Raw genomic sequence first — 20,042 nt, 5'->3', positions numbered from 1 at the left:
AGCAAAAGAACAGCAGGGGGCGCCATAACATTGGGATTCCACTGCACAGTGCACATTATGGAATTTCCAGTCGTTCTTTTAGCAGAATCCGCCTGGTATACATTGGGGGCGCCAACGTATGGTGGTCCTAGTGCCGACTGATTCAGTCCTGCAGGAGATTTCACAGTGTGAACCTAGCCGAATAATAATAATTGTATTTTTCTTTTCTTAAGGAACAATGTGATGAGGAAGAGAAACGCAAGGCAAGAACAACTTTAGAAAAATTAGATGCAGATGATCTACTAAAAGAGGCAGAAAAACGAATAGAAAAATTGGGGGAGAAGTTGTCTGAAACGAAGGAAACTCTGTCCGAAAAGAAGAACTTTTACAATGTAAGAACATCCACATAATTCACTGCAACAGCGCCACTCTTGTCTGTGGGCTGTGTTTGGTATTACAGTATGTGAGTGTATGGGCTGCAATACAAGATACAGACTGTGGACAAGAGTGGCGTGGTTTTTGGGGGACAAAGCAGACATTTCTTTGACTCTCAGGCAAACCTTTAAGGATTTTTATGTTTTTTTTTTTTGTATTTATGGAATGTTAGAAAGAGATGCAAGAACTACAAAGTGAAAAGAATGAACTAACGAGAAATATCGACGAACTTAATTGTAAGGTGGAGGAATACAGAAAGATATGTGGGAAGATGAAAAAAGATTTAAAAGTAAGTAAAGTGAAAGCATACAGTAAAAAAACGTTTTAAGATTTAATTACGGTAAATTGAACATAAATGTCGTAAAACGCCCCCCAAAAAAGGTTGCATATTACCGGTGTAGCTGAGCCAATGTAACTGATCATTTCCGCGCTTCACCTATATGTTTCACAAAACCACAACAGTTCGGCTATGTTCAGACGTCAGGAATTCCACGTCGGGATTAATTTGGCCGGAATTCTGCAGATTTTCTACTGACTTCATGCGGAATTTATGTGGAATTTCCACATAAATTCTGCACGAATCCACAGTGCACTGAAAAAAGTGCTATTTTTCATTTCAAAAGTTGAATTGCGTCCCAAATTGATCACATTCACATTCAGCGGAGAAAAGAAAGTCCCATTGACTTCAATGGGCTTCGGCAGTGGAATTCCGCAAGAATTTAAGACATGACTTTGAATTTTTTGCACAATGCAGAATTTTAGCTGCAAAATGGCCGCAGCAAAAATTCTGCAATGTGAATGGGACTGCGGAATAGTCATGTGAATTTCCATGTGGAAATTCTGGCATGTGAACATAGCCTACGGCCGTGGTTACTACAGCTCATCTGCACAATGTATGGGCATGCTAATACCCTAAGGCTATGTTCACATGGCGGAATTTCCATGCGGAATTTCTCTAAAGAATTCTGCCGGAAATGATTGACTTTAATGGGATTCCACTGTCCCATTAACACTGGAAAATTTCCTGTCTTTAATTTTGATTAATTCCGCTGTGGAATCCTATTGAAGTCAATGGGGCTTTGAATTTCAGCAGAATTCTGTGTTTTGAAAACACAGAATTCCGCTGGAAATCCGCAATATCGTTCAGCAAGCTTTGCGTGAACATAGCCTAAAACAGTGTTTTCCAAACAGTTTGAGGGGTATGTATGAAAAGTGGAGGAGGTGCACGACTTTTCACTCCATTAATTCACGTGTTGAAAACTGTACCTGCACCAAATGCATTACATGGCGCAGGGCACGTGATAAATCTGGTGCTGATCAAATTTCTCTGCGACTTTTGCTTGCGACTTTTAACCCGTGCGACAAAATGTTCGACTTTTTAAAATGCTGTACACAGCCAGTTTCTAAGGCATGTCAGGACTGGTGTAGAATTGCGCCTAAATAAGCCTAGTTGCGCCAAAATCGAGATATTGCCAAAAATAGAGACAAACTACAGCCAAAATAATGGAGTAAAAGGTTTGATACATACGGGGGGGGGGGGGGGGGGGGGGTTTATGTCTCCAGCTGTTGCAAAACTACAGCTTGTAGAAAAAACACTAGTGTTGAGCGCCAATATTCAAAATGCTAATTTTTACCGTGAATATCGTCACTTCGCAACTTTGCAAATATTTAGAATATAGTGATATATATTCATAATGATGAATATTCTTTTTTTTTTTTTTTCTCTTTTGCGAAAATCGGCACTTCCAGAGGAGACTGATCCCTCCTTTATTTTAGGTGAAAAATATAATCGCGCATGCGCACTATGCAAATTTCATTATGAATTTTTTGCATGAAAAAAAAAGAGAACGAACATAGCGAATATGCGAATTTCGTGAACATAGGACGAATATTCGTCCATATATTCACCAAATATCGCGAATTTGAATATGGCCCCTGACGCTCATCACTAATAAACACTGCTGCATTCTATTCAGTGGGATCCTTCCGCACCGTGCACCCAGCGGAATTTCTTTGGCATGTTTCCGTCACAGAAATTCCGATTCCGGCTTCTGCAAAAAGAATGAACATGTTCATTCTCTCTAAAAAATCCACTCAGAAGTGCGTTTCTATAGAGATGGTGATTTTCCGAGCGGTCCCTGCGCTGGTGAATCACGCTATTTGCGAAATATCCGCCTGTGTGGGCAAACGTTTCACAGATTTTCAGCCGTGTGAACAAACTCTTAGAGAGAGATAGAAGTCCTCAATCACAAGACAGCTATATACTTCAGTAGCTGGGAAACTATATCTGGATCCAAGTCCTGAGACCCCCACTGATCACTAAAATACATGGGCAGCAGCACTCCGCTAAGCACTGTGCTGTGCATTTCTATTTGGCCCTGCCCGTTTTCAGAGAACGCTAAGTGTATGTTTACATGGCGTAATTTCCGCAATGTCCGGGGATTCTATTCAGCAAGCTTTGCGGAATTCTAGTGTAATTTCTGTGTTCTCAGCACACAGAATTCCGCAGAAATTCAAGCCCCATTGACTTCAATGGTATTCTGCCGCAGAATTACACGAAATCTAACACTGGTCTTATATTTTTTTATTTTTGCGGAATGCGGAAAGAAGAATTTCCGCAGTGGAAAGGCGACAGCAGCAATTCTGCTCTCTCAATGGGACTTCTAAACCCCATTGAAATCAATAGGCAGTAAATGATGGCAGAATTCCTCATGGACATTTCGCCTTGTTAACATATCTCTATAAAAATGCCCAATATGTACTAAAAAACAGAATAGTATCACCCCATGACAATATTTTGTGATTTCTCCTTCCAACATATCTTCAATTCTCACTAATAAAGAGAAACTAACAGTGCGGCACTGCCGATGATCCGTGGACCGGGTTGATAAAACCAATGGCAAGCTACAATGGTCAGAGTGGTGCTCTGACTAATAACAGTCCCAACAATTTCAATAAGAAAACAACAAGTCGGCACTCACCACCTCTTCTAAAATCTTCTTTATTGGAACTCACGACATCATATGGGGAGGACAGACAGGGGGTGTACAGCAAGCTTGCTTGCTGTACACCCCCTGTCTGTCCTCCCCATATGATGTCGTGAGTTCCAATAAAGAAGATTTTAGAAGAGGTGGTGAGTGCCGACTTGTTATTTTCTTATTGGAATTTCTCCAATTTTGTTATCGATAGTGTAGAATAAACTCTTGGGGGGAGATTTATCAACACCTGTCCAGAGGAGCAACCAATCAGATCGCTTCTTTCATTTTGCAGAGGCCTTGTTAAAAATGAAAGAAGTGATCTGATTGGTTGCTATGGGCAACTGGGCAATTTTTCCTTTGGACAGGTTTTTAATAAATCTCCCCCTTGATCCCTACTTTGGTTTTTTCTCTCCATCAGGTTGACAACATGCTGCCCCACAAGAACATAAACTACACAACGGAGGAATCCGGACGGGAAAACCTTTCAGATATTTCTTACACCTGTCAGATCGTGATTCAGAGCCCCTACATCCTAAAGGGTGGACAAGCTCTACTGACATTTGAAGATGAAAAAGGTACAATGACTAAAAAAAGAGTATTTTTAGGATCATGACAATCTAATGAGGCTCATGTATAAAAACCTGTGGACACAAAGGGAGGAATTTATCAAAGCTTGTATGCCGGCTTTCTGGCATAAGAAATTTAACGTTTTTTGCACAAGCCTCATTTTGCTTAAAGGGGTACTCCGTAGGAACACTTTTTTTTTTTTTTTTTAAATCAACTGCTGCCAGAAAGTTAAACAGATTTGTAAATTACTTCTATAAAAAAAATCTTAATCCTTTCAGTACTTATTAGCTTCTTAATACTACAGAGGAAATTCTTTTCTTTTTGGAACACAGTGCTTTCTGCGGAATCACAAGAACAGTGCTCTCTGCTGACACCTCTGTCCATTTTAGGAACTGACCTGAGCAGCATATGTTTTCTATGGGGATTTTCTCCTACTCTGAACAGTTCTTAAAATGGACAGAGATGTCAGCAGAGAGCACTGTGCTCGTGATGTCAGCAGAGAGCTCTGTGTTCCAAAAAGAAAAGAATTTCTTCTGTAGTGTTCAGCAGCTAATAAGTACTGGAAGAATTAAGATTTTTTTTAATAGAAGTAATTTACAAATCTGGTTAACTTTCTGGCACCAGTTCATTTAAAAAAAATAAAATAAAAGTTTTCCACCGGAGTACCCCTTTATAATAATAGTAATAATAATTTTAAAAAATGTGATTTCATTTGTTTTACACGTTTCCACTTTTTTTTTTTCAAAAATGCCCCAAAACACGCTACAGATGCTGCTGCCAAAGCCCAAACCCATTTGATGATATGATAAAAATGCAGGGGGAAAAAAACACCAAAAAAAAAAAAAAAACGCCAAGATTAAAACACACTTATTTTGAAAAAACGCCACAAAAACTGAATCTTGGTAGCCCAAAAATGCAAAAAAAAGCCTAAAAGGGGTAATATATATATATATATATGGTAAGGCCTGCGCAGCTGGCCTGTAATTGTGGGAGGAGCGGGATGACCATAAAACCCACGGCTCTCCCCCCTTCAATGACGCTGTGGGTTCTTCGCTTGAGGGTTTGTCACGTGATGTCGGCAGGAGGTGGAGTCACGTTCCCACCGGTCAGCTGACTGCACGAGTCAGCTGACTGGAAGGTCGCTTCAGCCGGCATGGTGGTGGTAAGTGGCCGTGGCTGACCGGGGGTAACGCTGGCTGTTCCCGGACTCCGGAGGTGAGCCGGAGTTCAGGGAAACCCTTGGTCAGCCCGGCCCCAGGTTATTGTATTACATTTCGGCATTCGGCTGTATATGATTACTTACGGCTTGCTGCGCATGTACATGATTACTTTGTTATGCGAACAGCCTCCTGCACGTGCATATCATTACCGCACTATGTGAACGGTTTGCTGCGCATGTATATGATTACTTTATTATGTGAACAGCCTCCTGCACGTGCATATCATTACCGCACTATGTGAACGGCTTGCTGCGCATGTATATGATTACTGCATTGTGTGATCAGTCTCCTGCACATGCATATCATTACCGCACTGTGTGATAGGCTTCTTGCACATGTATATGATTGCTGCACTGTGTGAACAGTCTCTTGCACATGTATATCATTACCGCACTATGTGATAGGCTTCTTGCACATGCATATCATTACCGCACTATGTGAACAGTCTCCTGCACATGCATATCATTACCGCACTATGTGAACAGTCTCCTGCACATGCATATCATTACCGCGCCATGTGAACGGCTTGCTGCGCATGTATATCATTACCGCACTATGTGAACAGTCTCCTGCACATGCATATCATTACCGCACTATGTGAACAGTCTCCTGCACATGTATATCATTACCGCACTATGTGATAGGCTTCTTGCACATGCATATCATTACCGCACTATGTGAACAGTCTCCTCCACATGCATATCATTACCGCACTATGTGAACAGTCTCCTGCATATTTCATCATTTCCGCACTATGTAAACAGCCTCCTGCACATGTATAACATTACCGCTCTATGTGAACAGCCTCCTGCACATATATATCATTATCACATTTTGTAGTTCTGTGCTGCTGGGAGGATCTATATGTGTCTCCGGTATACTGAGACTTGCACACCTTTACACTCAATCGGACTCACCGCTCCGCCCCACCCTGTGGCCTTATGCTTCACCCCCACAGCTGCCAATCTGGTCAGTCTAAGGCACGCTACATTAACAGCTGCGCTCACTTCCAACCTTTGTCTCTTAACTTACTTCCTCACAGTTTTCTTTTCATTTATTTTATATTTATACTTCTGTGTTTCCGGGCGGTGTGCCTCCAGCTGTTGTGGAGCTACGATTCTCACTTATAGGAATCATGCCGTAGGATTCATGCTGTACACATCCTGGTACCCATGCACGTTGGTAGGATTCAAGCCGGTAACATTTATACGCCACACACGCTTATAGGGTTCATTCGTTCTCTACGCGCTTGTAGTTTTATACCGTACACACGCTTTTAGGGTCATACTGTACACCCCCTTTGTAAGGTTTATACTGCACACACGCTTGTAAGATTCATACAGTACACACTTGTAGAGTTTATGCCGTTTACTTGCCTACAGGTTTCATACTGTGCACTCGCTTGTAGGATTATATTGTACATTCACCCTTAGGGTTCATGCTGTACGCTTGCTTGTAGCATTCATACTGCACTCACGCTTGCGCATATTTGTGGGGTGCATGCTTGTAGCATTTACTCTATACACACGCTTGTACATACTTGTAGCATTATGCTGCGTACACACTTATAAGATTCATGCCGTACACAGTACACACTGGTAGGATATCCTGTACACACGTTTGTTGGATTCTTACTTTACACGCGTTAGGATTATGCAGTACATTCGCCGGTAGCATTTATACGGTACACTCGCTCGCATAATTCATAAAGTTCATGCGGTGCATACCAATGTAGCATCCATACTGTACACTTGCTCGTAGGTTTACGTGGTATACACACTTGTACTCGCTTGCAGGGTTCATACTACACACGCTCTTGTAGGAGTCATGTTGTACACACTCATAGGAATCATACTTTGTACACGCTCATACGAGTCACACTGTACGCACGTTTATAGTATTACATGGCCCACGCTCGTAGGATTACTACTGAATACGCACTCATAAGGATTGTGCTGCACACCCGCTCGCAGGACTTGTATCACGCATGTTTGTAGGGTTATATTACTCGGGTGCACGCGGGAATCAGGCCGCGTGTGCACTCGTGGCATGTGTTCTGCACATGCACTTGCGCTATTTGTGAAGTTCGTACGCCCGCAGTTTTGTGCAGCGCACATGCTCATACAGCACATGGGGTGTGGCCCCGTACGCAGGTATGTGGTCATAATAGTTACTACTTGCCGGCATATTCTCTGCCATCAGGTCGTGGTTAGCTTCAGGCGTTCACTGGTGGTCTATACGCGTATATGGTTGGCCCGAGTATAGGTTCATCAAGTTGGTGGTACAGCCATGCATAGCGGTTCACGACAGTTTCACACGTAGTCGTTCTGCACGCATCTTTATATAGGCAGGGTGATACATAGCAGTTGTCGCTGCTGACACATATTCAGAACGACAATTACACGACGCACAGGCGGGGCTTACCCAGTAAACCGTTGCAGACGGGGTATGTTTCATTATCGTTGGTACTGACATGCCTTCTGAACGACACTGACATTACGCATAGGTGGTATTTACCTGTTAAGCCTCTCATGTTACAGAAAGGGTACGTCGCATAATTGTTATGACTGACACGCCTTCACAACAGCAATAACACCACACATAGGTGATGTATACCCATCATGCCTGCCACGCCTGCAGGGGTACGTTGCACGGTTGTTACGGACACGCCGTCAGAACAGCAATAACGCCACACATAGGTGATGTATACCCATCATGCCTGCCACGCCTGCAGGGAGTACGTTGCACGGTTGTTACTGACACGCCTTCAGAACAGCAATAACGCCACACATAGGTGATAAGATTTGTTTTATTATCCAAGTAATCACCTCATGAACCTGACACGTCTTCAGGTTGTGTTTACTTGTGTTGTCGGTGCACCTCTTTTACCATATAGTCACGTTCTCAAAAAACGGAATTCACGATGTTTTGGGTTGTCATGGTACTCGTATAAACTTTCGCACTTACCACTGGGCACACACTTATCTAGACTCAGTTACGCATACAATTCTCGTCCGACACGTCTTCGGATACTTTCCCTCTCTCCTGGTTTAAAGAGTTATTTATTGTTGTCCAAGTAATCACCTCATGAACCTGACACGCTTTCAGGTTGTGATTGCTTGCGTTGTCGATGCGCTCCTTTCTCTGTGTAGTTATGTCCCAAAAATGTACTTCATGGTGTTCTAGGTTGATGTGGTACTCGTATAACGTTTTGCACTTGTCACCGGGCGCATACTCGTCTAGACCCGGTTACGCATACGATTCTCGTCCGAAACGTCTTCGGATACTTTCCCTCTGTTCTGGTTTAAAGTGTCGTACATTGTTCTCCAAGTAATCACCTCATGAACCTGACACGCTTTCAGGTTGTGATTGCTTGCGTTGTCGATGCGCTCCTTTCTCTGTGTAGTCATGTCCCAAAAATGTACTTCATGGTGTTCTCGGTTGATATGATACTCGTATAACGTTTCGCACTTGTCACCGGGCGCATACTCGTCTAGGCCCGGTTACGCATACGATTCTCGTCCGACACGTCTTCGGATACTTTCCCTCTGTCCTGGTTTAAAGAGTTGATTATTGTTGTCCAAGTAATCACCTCATGAACCTGACACGCTTTCAGGTTGTGATTGCTTGCGTTGTCGATGCGCTCCTTTCTCTGTGTAGTCATGTCCAAAAATGTACTTCATGGTGTTCTAGGTTGATATGGTACTCGTATAGCGTTTCGCACTTGTCACCGGGCGCATACTCGTCTAGGCCCGGTTACGCATACGATTCTCGTCCGACACGTCTTCGGATACTTTCCCTCTGTCCTGGTTTAAAGAGTTGTTTATTGTTGTCCAAGTAATCACCTCATGAACCTGACACGTTTTCAGGTTGTGATTGCTTGCGTTGTCGGTGCATTCCTTTCTCTGTGTAGTCTCGTTCCTAAAGATGCTCTTCAGGGTGTTCTAGGTTGTTAAGGTACTTGTATAATGTTTCGCACTTGTCACCGGGCACATAGTTGTCTAGGTCCAGTCACGTATACAATTCTCATCCGACACGTCTTCGGATACTCTCTCTCTGTCCTGGTGTTAGACGGTCAGCTATGTTATAGATAAATGAGCTTGGCTAGACGGTTAGTTTGGCTGTCCCTACTACATACATTTACTTTCACATGTGCTCACATTGAAGGAGTCCAGAATATTGCAGCAGATGCCTTGTCCGCAAATACGCGAAAAATTTATGGTACGGCGTGGAACTCATTTTCCAAATTCAGATCCAAGCACGCCGAGGGCGACAAGATTTCAGTTCCCTTCCTATTAGCATATGTCGGGTTTTGCCATACCACACTGCATTTATCCCACAATACTATTAAGAGTTATCTAGCCGGTATCCAACACCATTTATCCTTGACCAATACCCGTAGTTACTCTATACTCTCTTCTCGCTTGGTGAAGTCCGCTCTGAAGGGCATCCTTGAGAAGGAAGTCCCTCGCAGCCCAGTCAGACAACCAATCACAGGCAACATGTTCAGGCAGTTGTCCGACTTGTTAGACTCCACACCATTGGGTATTCGTGATAGCCTCACATTAAAAGCGGCCATGTACCTTGCCTGTTATGGGTTTCTCAGACCGGGTGAGTGTACTACTCGGACCATTAACGCGCCCTTTCTTAAGGTCAGTCAGCTGTCACATGTCTCTGATCATTTCGAGCGGTCCCTCAGTCAGACCAAGACCTCGTCTCCGGGTCAAACTGTGATTGTCCGGTTTTCCCCACCGTGCACAAATGGTGTCCTGTCACAGTCCTCCGTGAATTGTTGAATGCCTGTGTTAACCTATCAGCTGACGACCCTTTACTCCATTTCAGATCCAACCCGCTAACTACTTCTCAATTCATCAAACATTTACGCATTTCGGTCAGGTCGCTGGGAGGAGTCCCGACTTCATTATCCGGTCACTCCTTCCGTATTGGCGCAGCTACAGCCACTTCTAAGCACGGGGTCCCAACCCACGTAATCATGAAATTAGGATGTTGGAAATGCGGATGCTACATGCAGTATTTCCCTAACCCTCGCAAAGAAATGGCTAGCGCATTCCAGTCTCTTGTGTTGTAATCTGCAATAAACAAATGTTTGTTTAAATCCGGGTTTTGCCCTCTTTTCCAGGCATATTCTTTACGCCGCAGTTATGGCACACTTCAGACTGCTTAGTTGAGGTTGATAGGTCATTGGTTACAGTTGGTTGTTAGGTTAGTACTAGGGTTGTACGCATATCAGTCAGGTAGCAACGACCACAAATGGTAAGGCCTGCGCAGCTGGCCTGTAATTGTGGGAGGAGCGGGATGACCATAAAACCCACGGCTCTCCCCCCTTCAATGACGCTGTGGGTTCTTCGCTCCCACCCACCCACCCCCCCTTCTTTTCATTTCATCACACTTACCACAGGGTATGCCCTCTTTTCCAGGCATATTCTTTACGCCGCAGTTATGGCACACTTCAGACTGCTTAGTTGAGGTCATTGGTTACAGTTGGTTGTTAGGTTAGTACTAGGGTTGTACGCATATCAGTCAGGTAGCAACGACCACAAATATATATATATATATATATATCTTAAATGCTACAGTCAATAGGTGGCGTAAAAACCCTCAAAACTAAACAAAAAAAGTACTGATCAGACATTATTGCCTAATCCTGATGATACAATCCATGAACTGGGAGCGGGATTACACATTCTCCACATTACCCACATTCTCAGAATTTATTTACATTGAAATATATTTTTCTCTCTTTTTTTTCTTTTTTTGTTCTTGTTGCTCAGTGGCCCAAGGTATTATCCATAGAGGAAGACATAGGGTTGGCTTCAACAACGGATATGAAGACGTGGGGGCACATAAAGTAGAACTTGGAAGAACCGTGAAGTTTGAGGTACAAAAAAAAGTATTGTCTGATTAGAAAATGCATTTTTCAATGAATACATTTTGGGTTATTAGCGATAAGTGCATGTTTAGGACCCTAATCATATGGCCAGAAAAGAGACCCTCTAAGGCTGGAATTTCCGAGAGGAATTCCGCAGGAATATTCCACTCGGAAATTCCGCTGAAGCAGAGTCCTATTTATTTCAATGATATTCTGCTGCACTGTGCACACAGTGGAATTTCCACGGCAGATGTTTCTAGTACGGAAATCCCGATTCATGCGTCCGCAGAAAGAATAGGCTTGTCTGTCTGTTCTGCGGATTACGCTGGGAAATGCATTGGTGTATCTGCATTTCCAAACGATCCCAGTGCCCGCCCATTTTTTCCCACACTCAACCATGTAAACCCGACCTTAAGGAGTGTTTGACTGTCCAGGCATGCTGGGAGTTGTCCTTTTGTAACAGCTGGACACTACCTATCTGGAAAACACTGCTCTAAAGCCTAGGTCTCCAAAGTGTGAACCTCAAGCTGTTGCAAAACTACAACTCCCAGCATGCCCGGACAGCCGTTGGCTGTCCGGGCATGCTGGGAGTTTTAATTTTACAACATCTGGAAGTCCACAGTATGGGAACCACTGCATGTTTCTCACTGTGGAGGACCATGTATTTACATAGATTGCCCATTAATTCCAAAGGAAATGTGTAATACCTAATTTCATCTGTGGGGGTGCTCTAGGGAAATTGAACACTTATTCCCAGCAGAGTGAAGCCCTGTGATTCTTATTCACAGGTGACCCTACTAAGAATGGGTCGTCTAAATGACGTACAGTGGTTTTCCACACAGTAAGCAGTCTGACCCTGACATCTGTATCTTCTCTTTGTATATACTATTGCTTTTTATTAGATATATATATATAGGTCCAAATGATTTATTTTATTGATTTATTGCTTACTGAGATGTCATAAAGAGACCCATCTTTATAACTTCTTTACTCTTTTATTTCATAGGTCAACATGACCATCTCCAGCACAAAAGTGAATGTTTTTAATCTCCCTATTGACCTTCCTGAAGACATCCTAAAGGATAAACTGGAGCTTGCCTTCTACAAATCCAATATAGGAGGTGGAGAAATCGAGTCTGTGGAATACAACAGGAACAATAAATGTGCCTGCATTACGTATAAGGAAGATGGAGGTATGTGTTTAGTCTGGGCTGTAGTTTCTGTGTTCCTTTGGAATTGTGAATTAATTGATCACGAACATCAACTAGTTTTCCGTTATTAAAGGAGATATCCAGTGGTGAACAACTTATCCCCTATCCTAAGGATAGGGGATAAGTTGCAGATCACGGGGGGTCCGACCGCTGGGACCCCCTTCGATTTCCTGTATGGGGCCCCGACAGCCCGCGGGAAGGGGGCGTGTCGACCTCTGCACGAAGCGGCGGCCGACACGCCCCCTCAATACAACTCTATGGCAGAGCCTGAGCGCTGCCTTCGGCAATCTCCGGCTCTGCCATAGCGATGTATTGAGAGGGCGTGTCGGCCGCCGCTTCGTGCGGTGGTCGACACCCGCTATCTGACCGGAGAGCCTGGCCCCCGTACAGAGAGATCGCAGGGGGCCCCAGCGGTCGGACCCCCCGCAATCTCAAACTTATCCCCTATCCTTAGGATAGGGGATAAGTTTTTCACCACTGGACTACCCCTTTAAGGAACTAAACACCAAACCCGTTTCCCCAGAACCATGCATCAATGTCAGGCTTTTTGTTCAATTTATCAGTAAGTTCACATTGTGCAATGTCTGCAAAGGCCACGTGAACACGTCAGGGTGCAGGCTGTGACTGAAGCAGCTCCCTCTCCCCTCTTTTAGCAGGAAACCCCAGCACAGTCTATGTCAATCCACTGGGGAGCAATTGTAATATGGCTTGTTTTTTTTTATTGGCTATATACTATATATATATATATATATGTATATATATATATATATATATATATATATATACATTTTTTATTTTTAAAGTGGCTCAACGTGTTTTGAAGACAACCGAGCAAGTATTCACAGTCGGACCCTCCCAGTATGAAGTTACAATAGCACCAGCAATAGAAGAACAGCTCAACAAATTACAGGTACGATTCAGACCTTATAGTGTGGTGACACGGGGGGTGCATGTTATACTTGTCAGGTCGTGACACCAGGACACCGTTCGCCTATACATGGTCCGAGGTGGAGACACCTTCTCCTGGGCAAGGCACGGGGCAATGAACACACCGATGCCAGGTTATGCATAACTGTATTTTTCTAAGGCAAGTGTAGATGGTACAACACTTGCAGTACAGAGCTGAGTAGAAGGGATGTAGCGTAACCCTTGGGAGCCCTGTTGCCTTGCTGGGACTTATGGTGATTTTCACCCACTTGAATTAGATAGACGGAGACTTGAGACTTGGAGATTAAGAGATATCCCATGCTGACTAGGGTTCTGCTAAGGTCCAATTTCTGACACCGCCATAGTATGAGTCACCACTGTACGGGGAACACTGGCAGAATGGCGTGGCTGGTTTGATGAGAGATTTTCTTTAGGCTTCCCTTGAAATCACCTCACATTTCTTCCACCTCCTTTCCACACTGCAGCTCACATGGAGCTCTGCACTAAGACTGAATAGCTCCTCCCCCATACACTATATATACAGGGCAGTTTCGGTTGGATAACAGGGTCACCTGGTTGCTCTGTATCTCTCTTCTTAAAGGGAAAGTATACAGATAATAACATAATACAGTCAATACAGCAAAGTGCCTAAACACAGTAAACAATAGAACAGCGAACCCATCACAGGAGCAGCAGGCATGCCCGAGGAGATCTGCAGCGCACAGGACAGCACTTGGTGCTGGGACACCACAAAAGCATTACTCTCATTAGTAAGAAAATTTAAAAAAATCCTAAAATCAGTGTAGTAATGTGCGCTAAGACCTGTATGCATAATAATATATAAAATAACTTTTAAAATATGTATTACTGTAATGAGTCTTTCTGAATTTCTCTGGGAGGCTGGGGGTGTTTCCCCTGGAGTATGATGAGCTTCCCCCCCCCCTCTATGCAGTAGCAAAAAATCTTTTGCGCACAACTTTTGTGCAAAGCCTACTTTTTTGCGCAAACATACACAACCTAATATAACACGTACAACAGTGTCAGATGCCAGAGCACAAAGCTTAAAGGGGTATTCCAGGCCAAAACTTTTTTTATATATATCAACTGGCTCCGGAAAGTTAAACAGATTTGTAAATTACTTCTATTAAAAAAATCTTAATCCTTCCAATAGTTATTAGCTTCTGAAGTTGAGTTGTTGTTTTCTGTCTAACTGCTCTCTGATGACTCACGTCCGGGGAGCTGTGCCGTTCCTATGGGGATATTCTCCCATCATGCACAGCTCCCGGGACGTGACATCATCATTGAGCAGTTAGACAGAAAACTTCAGAAGCTAATAACTATTGGAAGGATTAAGATTTTTTAATAGAAGTAATTTACAAATCTGTTTAACTTTCCGGAGCCAGTTGATATATATATAAAAAAAGGTTTTGCCTGGAATACCCCTTTAATCCAGTCTCTGCAGCTCACTGGTTTCTATAATTGCACAAAATTTACCAAGTCCTGTGCACATTTTTGGTAAATTTTGAGCAACTGTGCAAACAATACACCAAGCAAACATGGGTAAAACATTTGCTACCTTACACCAACACTGATAAACGTCCCCAACTGGGCCACTGAGAGGAACCTATAGAAAAAAATGTACACAAATACATCTGTATGCTCAGGTATACACACTGACTGAAATAATAGTGCAAGTGATAAAGAATTTAAGCCTTAAACAAAATTGGGGTAGTGTCTTTATTAGTAAAGATACATCATAAGTGCATACAAAAGTATTCTATACCATAAGTGCCCATGTGGACTTACCTAACATAGTAAAGGTCAGTGCAATTTAAAAAAAAGAGTAATAGACAAAGAAATCAAGTCAATGGGGAGATTTATCAAAACCTGTGTAGAGGAAGAGTGGTGCAGTTGCCCATAGCAACCAATCAGTACGCTTCTTTCATTTTTGAAATGGCCTCTGAAAAATTAAAGGAGCCATCTGATTGGTTGCTATGGGCAACTGGTCAACTTTTCCTTTGCGCAGGTTTTGACGAATGTCCTACAATATGCATAACGTGTAATGAAAATAACAAAAAGGATGTATACAGCATAAAAATAAGCCAAACCTCAGTGCCTCACCACGGCTAAACACAAACTTACCTTTTTACTGTGGGAAATCTGCATTCAGACTCATGTACCTGCTCTATTGCATTCTTTTCTAAACAGTGTGCCTCCAGCAGTTGCATGCTGGGAGTTGTCCGGGCATGCTGGGAGTTGTGGTTTTGCAACAGCTGGAGACACGCCATTTGGATAACACTGCCCTAATGCTATTTATTTTACCTTTTGGCACTGGTCACATTTATAATTCTTTTTCTTTGATATTCGGTGATTGTACTTACGTTCTACGATATTGGGGGAGATTTTTCAAAACCTTTGTAGAGGAAAAGTTGACCAGTTGTCCATAGCAACCAATCAGATCACTTCTTTCATTTTTTGAAAGGCCCTTTTAAAACTGAAAGAAGCGATCTGATTGGTTGCTATGGACAACTGGGCAACTTTTCCTCTGCACAGGATTTGATAAATCTCCCCCATAGGGTGTAAATATATCTTCTTATAATGCTATGGCCTGTACGGTGTTTTGTTTTCTCATATAGACGCTGATAATATGTTATTCTGTTTAATTGTCTTATAATTTCAGATATTTGCCGGTGTTTGCCTGAAAACAGTTCTGCTGGCGGAGATTAGAAACCAGACGGACAGTGAAGATGACATTAAAGATCTTGTCGAAATCCATTTTCAGAAAGAAAGTAATGGCGGCGGTGAGGTGTTGTGCAGCGACTATGCCTCACAGAGTAAGATGGCGTACTTTGAGGAAGATATAGTTTAAAATCAGAGACGGCAAGTGTAAAGGGGTTGTCCAGGATTAGAAAAACAGAGCTGATTTATTCAAAAAACAGTGCCACGCTTGTCCTCAGGATGTGTGTGGTATTACAGCTCAGTTTCAGTGAAGTGAATGGAGCCGAGCTGTAATACCGCACACAACCTGAGGACAAGAGTAGTGCTGTTTTTGGACAAAATTAGCTCCGTTTTTCTATCCCTGTATAACCTCGTTATAAGGGTGCCAGAGAGTTAAACAGATTTGTAAGTTACTTCTATTAAAAAATCTTAATCCTTCCAGTACTTATCAGCTGCTGTATGCTCCAAAGGAAGTTGTGTAGTTCTTTTCTGTCTGACCACAGTGTTCACTGCTGACAAATCTGTCCATGTCAGGAACTGTCCAGAGTAGGAGAAAATCCCTATAGCAAACCTCTCCTGCTCTGGACAGTTCCTGACATGGACAGAGGTGTCAGCAGAGAGCACTGTGGTCAGACTGGAAAGAACTACACAACTTCCTCTGGAGCATACAGCAGCTGATAAGTACTGGAAGGATTAAGATTTTTAAATAGAAGTAATTTACAAATCTGTTTAACTTTCTGGCACCAGTTGATTAAAAATAAATAAAATGTTTTCCTCCAGAGTACCCCTTTAACCTTGTAGTGTCAAAGCTGCGGCCATTTATATATATTAAAGTATCGAGAGAATTAGTGAGCTGACAATTACTGAATGGATGTTAAAATGATGAGACTGTAATATCTGAAATTATATTGATAAACAACATTTTCTCCACTAATCAAAGGAATCTTCTCTATGCTTTGAATGTCATTTATCTTTGTCTTTTTTATTGTCAAATAATCAAAAAAAAACTGATAATCTGCCATTTATAAGGTCCCGATACTTGTATACATTATGTTATATTAAAAGTCCCTGAACTGTGTTGGAATGATTCAGTCTGAGTTTTTTTCTCTGCTGATACATACTGTATTTGCTTGATGTTAAACTAAGACTGCATTCATATCTCGTTTTGTACATACGGGCGCCGGATCCGGCTGGGGGAGGGGCAAACCGGGCACTCCCCTACCCCAGCCGGATCACTACGGTTTTAGGTTCGGTCCAAAACCGCATACGGGTCAAAACTGAGCCGACCGGAGTCACCATTTGGCTCCAGGCGGCTCATTAAAGTAAATGGAGTCACTGGCTGATCCGGCTGGTGTAGGGGAGCGCCCGGTTTGCCCCTCCCCCAGCCGAGTTTTTTCCTGGAATACCCCTTTAAAGAAGCTTTGTACAGAGTGCTGTGGATCCATAGTCCTGGACTTGGGAGCTTTTTCTTGCTTATGTTTAATTGCCTTGCCTGCGGCAGCAACACCCTGTTCTGAACCTGTGCACTTCCAGTGTCTGTGACAGTGTTTCCCAACCAGGGTGCCTATAGGTGTTGCAAAACTACAACTCCCAGAATGCCTGGACAGCCAAAGGCTGTCCAGGCATGCTTGGAGTTGTAGTTTTGCAACACCTATAGGCACCCTGGTTGGGAAACACTGGTCTGTGAATTCTTGGAGCGAGTGAGCTCCTCCTTCTTTCTTTGTTAGATTCATTATAAGTTTTCTTATAGAATTGAATAACAAACTTTATTTCCTACATCAATTACCAGAGAGTGAGTTTGTCCTTAATAACTGTCTGTGACTTTATGGCCACTGTAGGGCGCCAGAGTCTTACGCATCTGTATAATGGTTCTCCCCTATACAATGTGTCTCCCCTGTACAATGTGTCTCCCCTGTACAATGTGTCTCCCCTGTACAATGTGTCTCCCCTGTACAATGTATCTCCCCTCTACAATGTGTCTCCTCTATACAATGTGTCTCCCGTGTACAATGTGTCTCCCCTATACAATGTGTCTCCCCTGTACAATGTATCTCCCCTGTACAATGTGTCTCCCCTGTACAATGTATCTCCCCTATACAATGTATCTCCCCTGTACAATGTGTCTCCCCTATACAATGTATATCCCCTGTACAATGTGTCTCCCCTGTACAATGTGTCTCCCCTCTACAATGTGTCTCCCCTGTACAATGTGTCTCCCCTATACAATGTATATCCCCTGTACAATGTATCTCCCCTATACAATGTGTCTCCCCTGTACAATGTGTCTCCCCTGTACAATGTATCTCCCCTATACAATGTGTCTCCCCTGTACAATGTGTCTCCCCTGTACAATGTATCTCCCCTGTACAATGTGTCTCCCCTGTACAATGTGTCTCCCCTATACAATGTATCTCCCCTGTACAATGTGTCTCCCCTGTACAATGTGTCTCCCCTGTACAATGTGTCTCCCCTGTACAATGTGTCTCCCCTGTACAATGTGTCTCCCCTATACAATGTGTCTTCCCTGTACAATGTGTCTCCCCTATACAATGTATATCCCCTGTACAATGTATATCCCCTATACAATGTGTCTCCCCTGTACAATGTGTCTCCCCTGTACAATGTATCTCGCCTGTACAATGTATCTCGCCTGTACAATGTGTCTCCCCTGTACAATGGATCTCCCCTGTACAATGTGTCTCCCCTGTACAATGTATCTCCCCTGTACAATGTATATCCCCTGTACAATGTATATCCCCTGTACAATGTGTCTCCCCTGTACAATGTGTCTCCCCTGTACAATGTGTCTCCCCTATACAATGTGTCTTCCCTGTACAATGTGTCTCCCCTATACAATGTATATCCCCTGTACAATGTATCTCCCCTATACAATGTATCTCCCCTATACAATGTGTCTCCCCTGTACAATGTGTCTCCCCTGTACAATGTATCTCCCCTGTACAATGTGTCTCCCCTGTACAATGTGTCTCCCCTATACAATGTATCTCCCCTGTACAATGTGTCTCCCCTGTACAATGTGTCTCCCCTGTACAATGTGTCTCCCCTGTACAATGTGTCTCCCCTGTACAATGTGTCTCCCCTGTACAATGTGTCTTCCCTGTACAATGTGTCTCCCCTATACAATGTATATCCCCTGTACAATGTATATCCCCTATACAATGTGTCTCCCCTGTACAATGTGTCTCCCCTGTACAATGTATCTCGCCTGTACAATGTATCTCGCCTGTACAATGTGTCTCCCCTGTACAATGGATCTCCCCTGTACAATGTGTCTCCCCTGTACAATGTATCTCCCCTGTACAATGTATATCCCCTGTACAATGTATATCCCCTATACAATTTATATCCCCTGTACAATGTGTCTCCCCTGTACAATGTGTCTCCCCTATACAATGTGTCTCCCGTGTACAATGTGTCTCCCCTATACAATGTGTCTCCCCTGTACAATGTATCTCCCCTGTACAATGTGTCTCCCCTGTACAATGTGTCTCCCCTGTACAATGTATCTCCCCTATACAATGTATCTCCCCTGTACAATGTGTCTCCCCTATACAATGTATATCCCCTGTACAATGTGTCTCCCCTGTACAATGTGTCTCCCCTCTACAATGTGTCTCCCCTGTACAATGTGTCTCCCCTATACAATGTATATCCCCTGTACAATGTATCTCCCCTGTACAATGTATATCCCCTGTACAATGTGTCTCCCCTGTACAATGTGTCTCCCCTGTACAATGTGTCTCCCCTGTACAATGTGTCTCCCCTGTACAATGTGTCTCCCCTGTACAATGTGTCTCCCCTGTACAATGTGTCTCCCCTGTACAATGTATCTCCCCTGTACAATGTGTCTCCCCTGTACAATGTGTCTCCCCTATACAATGTATCTCCCCTGTACAATGTGTCTCCCCTGTACAATGTGTCTCCCCTGTACAATGTGTCTCCCCTGTACAATGTGTCTCCCCTATACAATGTGTCTTCCCTGTACAATGTGTCTCCCCTATACAATGTATATCCCCTGTACAATGTATATCCCCTATACAATGTGTCTCCCCTGTACAATGTGTCTCCCCTGTACAATGTATCTCGCCTGTACAAT

General features: G+C 43.3%; 1 protein-coding gene across 2 annotated transcripts in view; it reads left to right on the top strand.

Moving 5' to 3' along the window:
- Nucleotides 1–16,320, top strand: part of NMI (N-myc and STAT interactor) — a 31,036-nt gene extending 14,716 nt beyond the window's left edge. The window contains exons 3-9 of one of the 2 annotated variants that reach the window (XM_056534436.1): nucleotides 213–371; nucleotides 587–703; nucleotides 3,811–3,967; nucleotides 10,972–11,078; nucleotides 12,076–12,262; nucleotides 13,084–13,190; nucleotides 15,888–16,320. In XM_056534436.1, coding sequence (XP_056390411.1) covers nucleotides 213–371; nucleotides 587–703; nucleotides 3,811–3,967; nucleotides 10,972–11,078; nucleotides 12,076–12,262; nucleotides 13,084–13,190; nucleotides 15,888–16,076 — 1,023 coding nt within the window. In that variant the 3' untranslated portion in view covers nucleotides 16,077–16,320. The remainder of the gene's footprint in view (nucleotides 1–212; nucleotides 372–586; nucleotides 704–3,810; nucleotides 3,968–10,971; nucleotides 11,079–12,075; nucleotides 12,263–13,083; nucleotides 13,191–15,887) is intronic. The other variant, XM_056534437.1, reaches the window with a different exon arrangement.
- Nucleotides 16,321–20,042: the final 3,722 nt, after the last annotated feature.

The sequence above is a fragment of the Hyla sarda genome, chromosome 8, assembly GCF_029499605.1.
Source record: "Hyla sarda isolate aHylSar1 chromosome 8, aHylSar1.hap1, whole genome shotgun sequence".
NCBI classification, from domain to species: domain Eukaryota; kingdom Metazoa; phylum Chordata; class Amphibia; order Anura; family Hylidae; genus Hyla; species Hyla sarda.
Note: the sequence above shows the minus strand (reverse complement) of the source record. Positions and strands in the feature narration are given on the sequence as shown.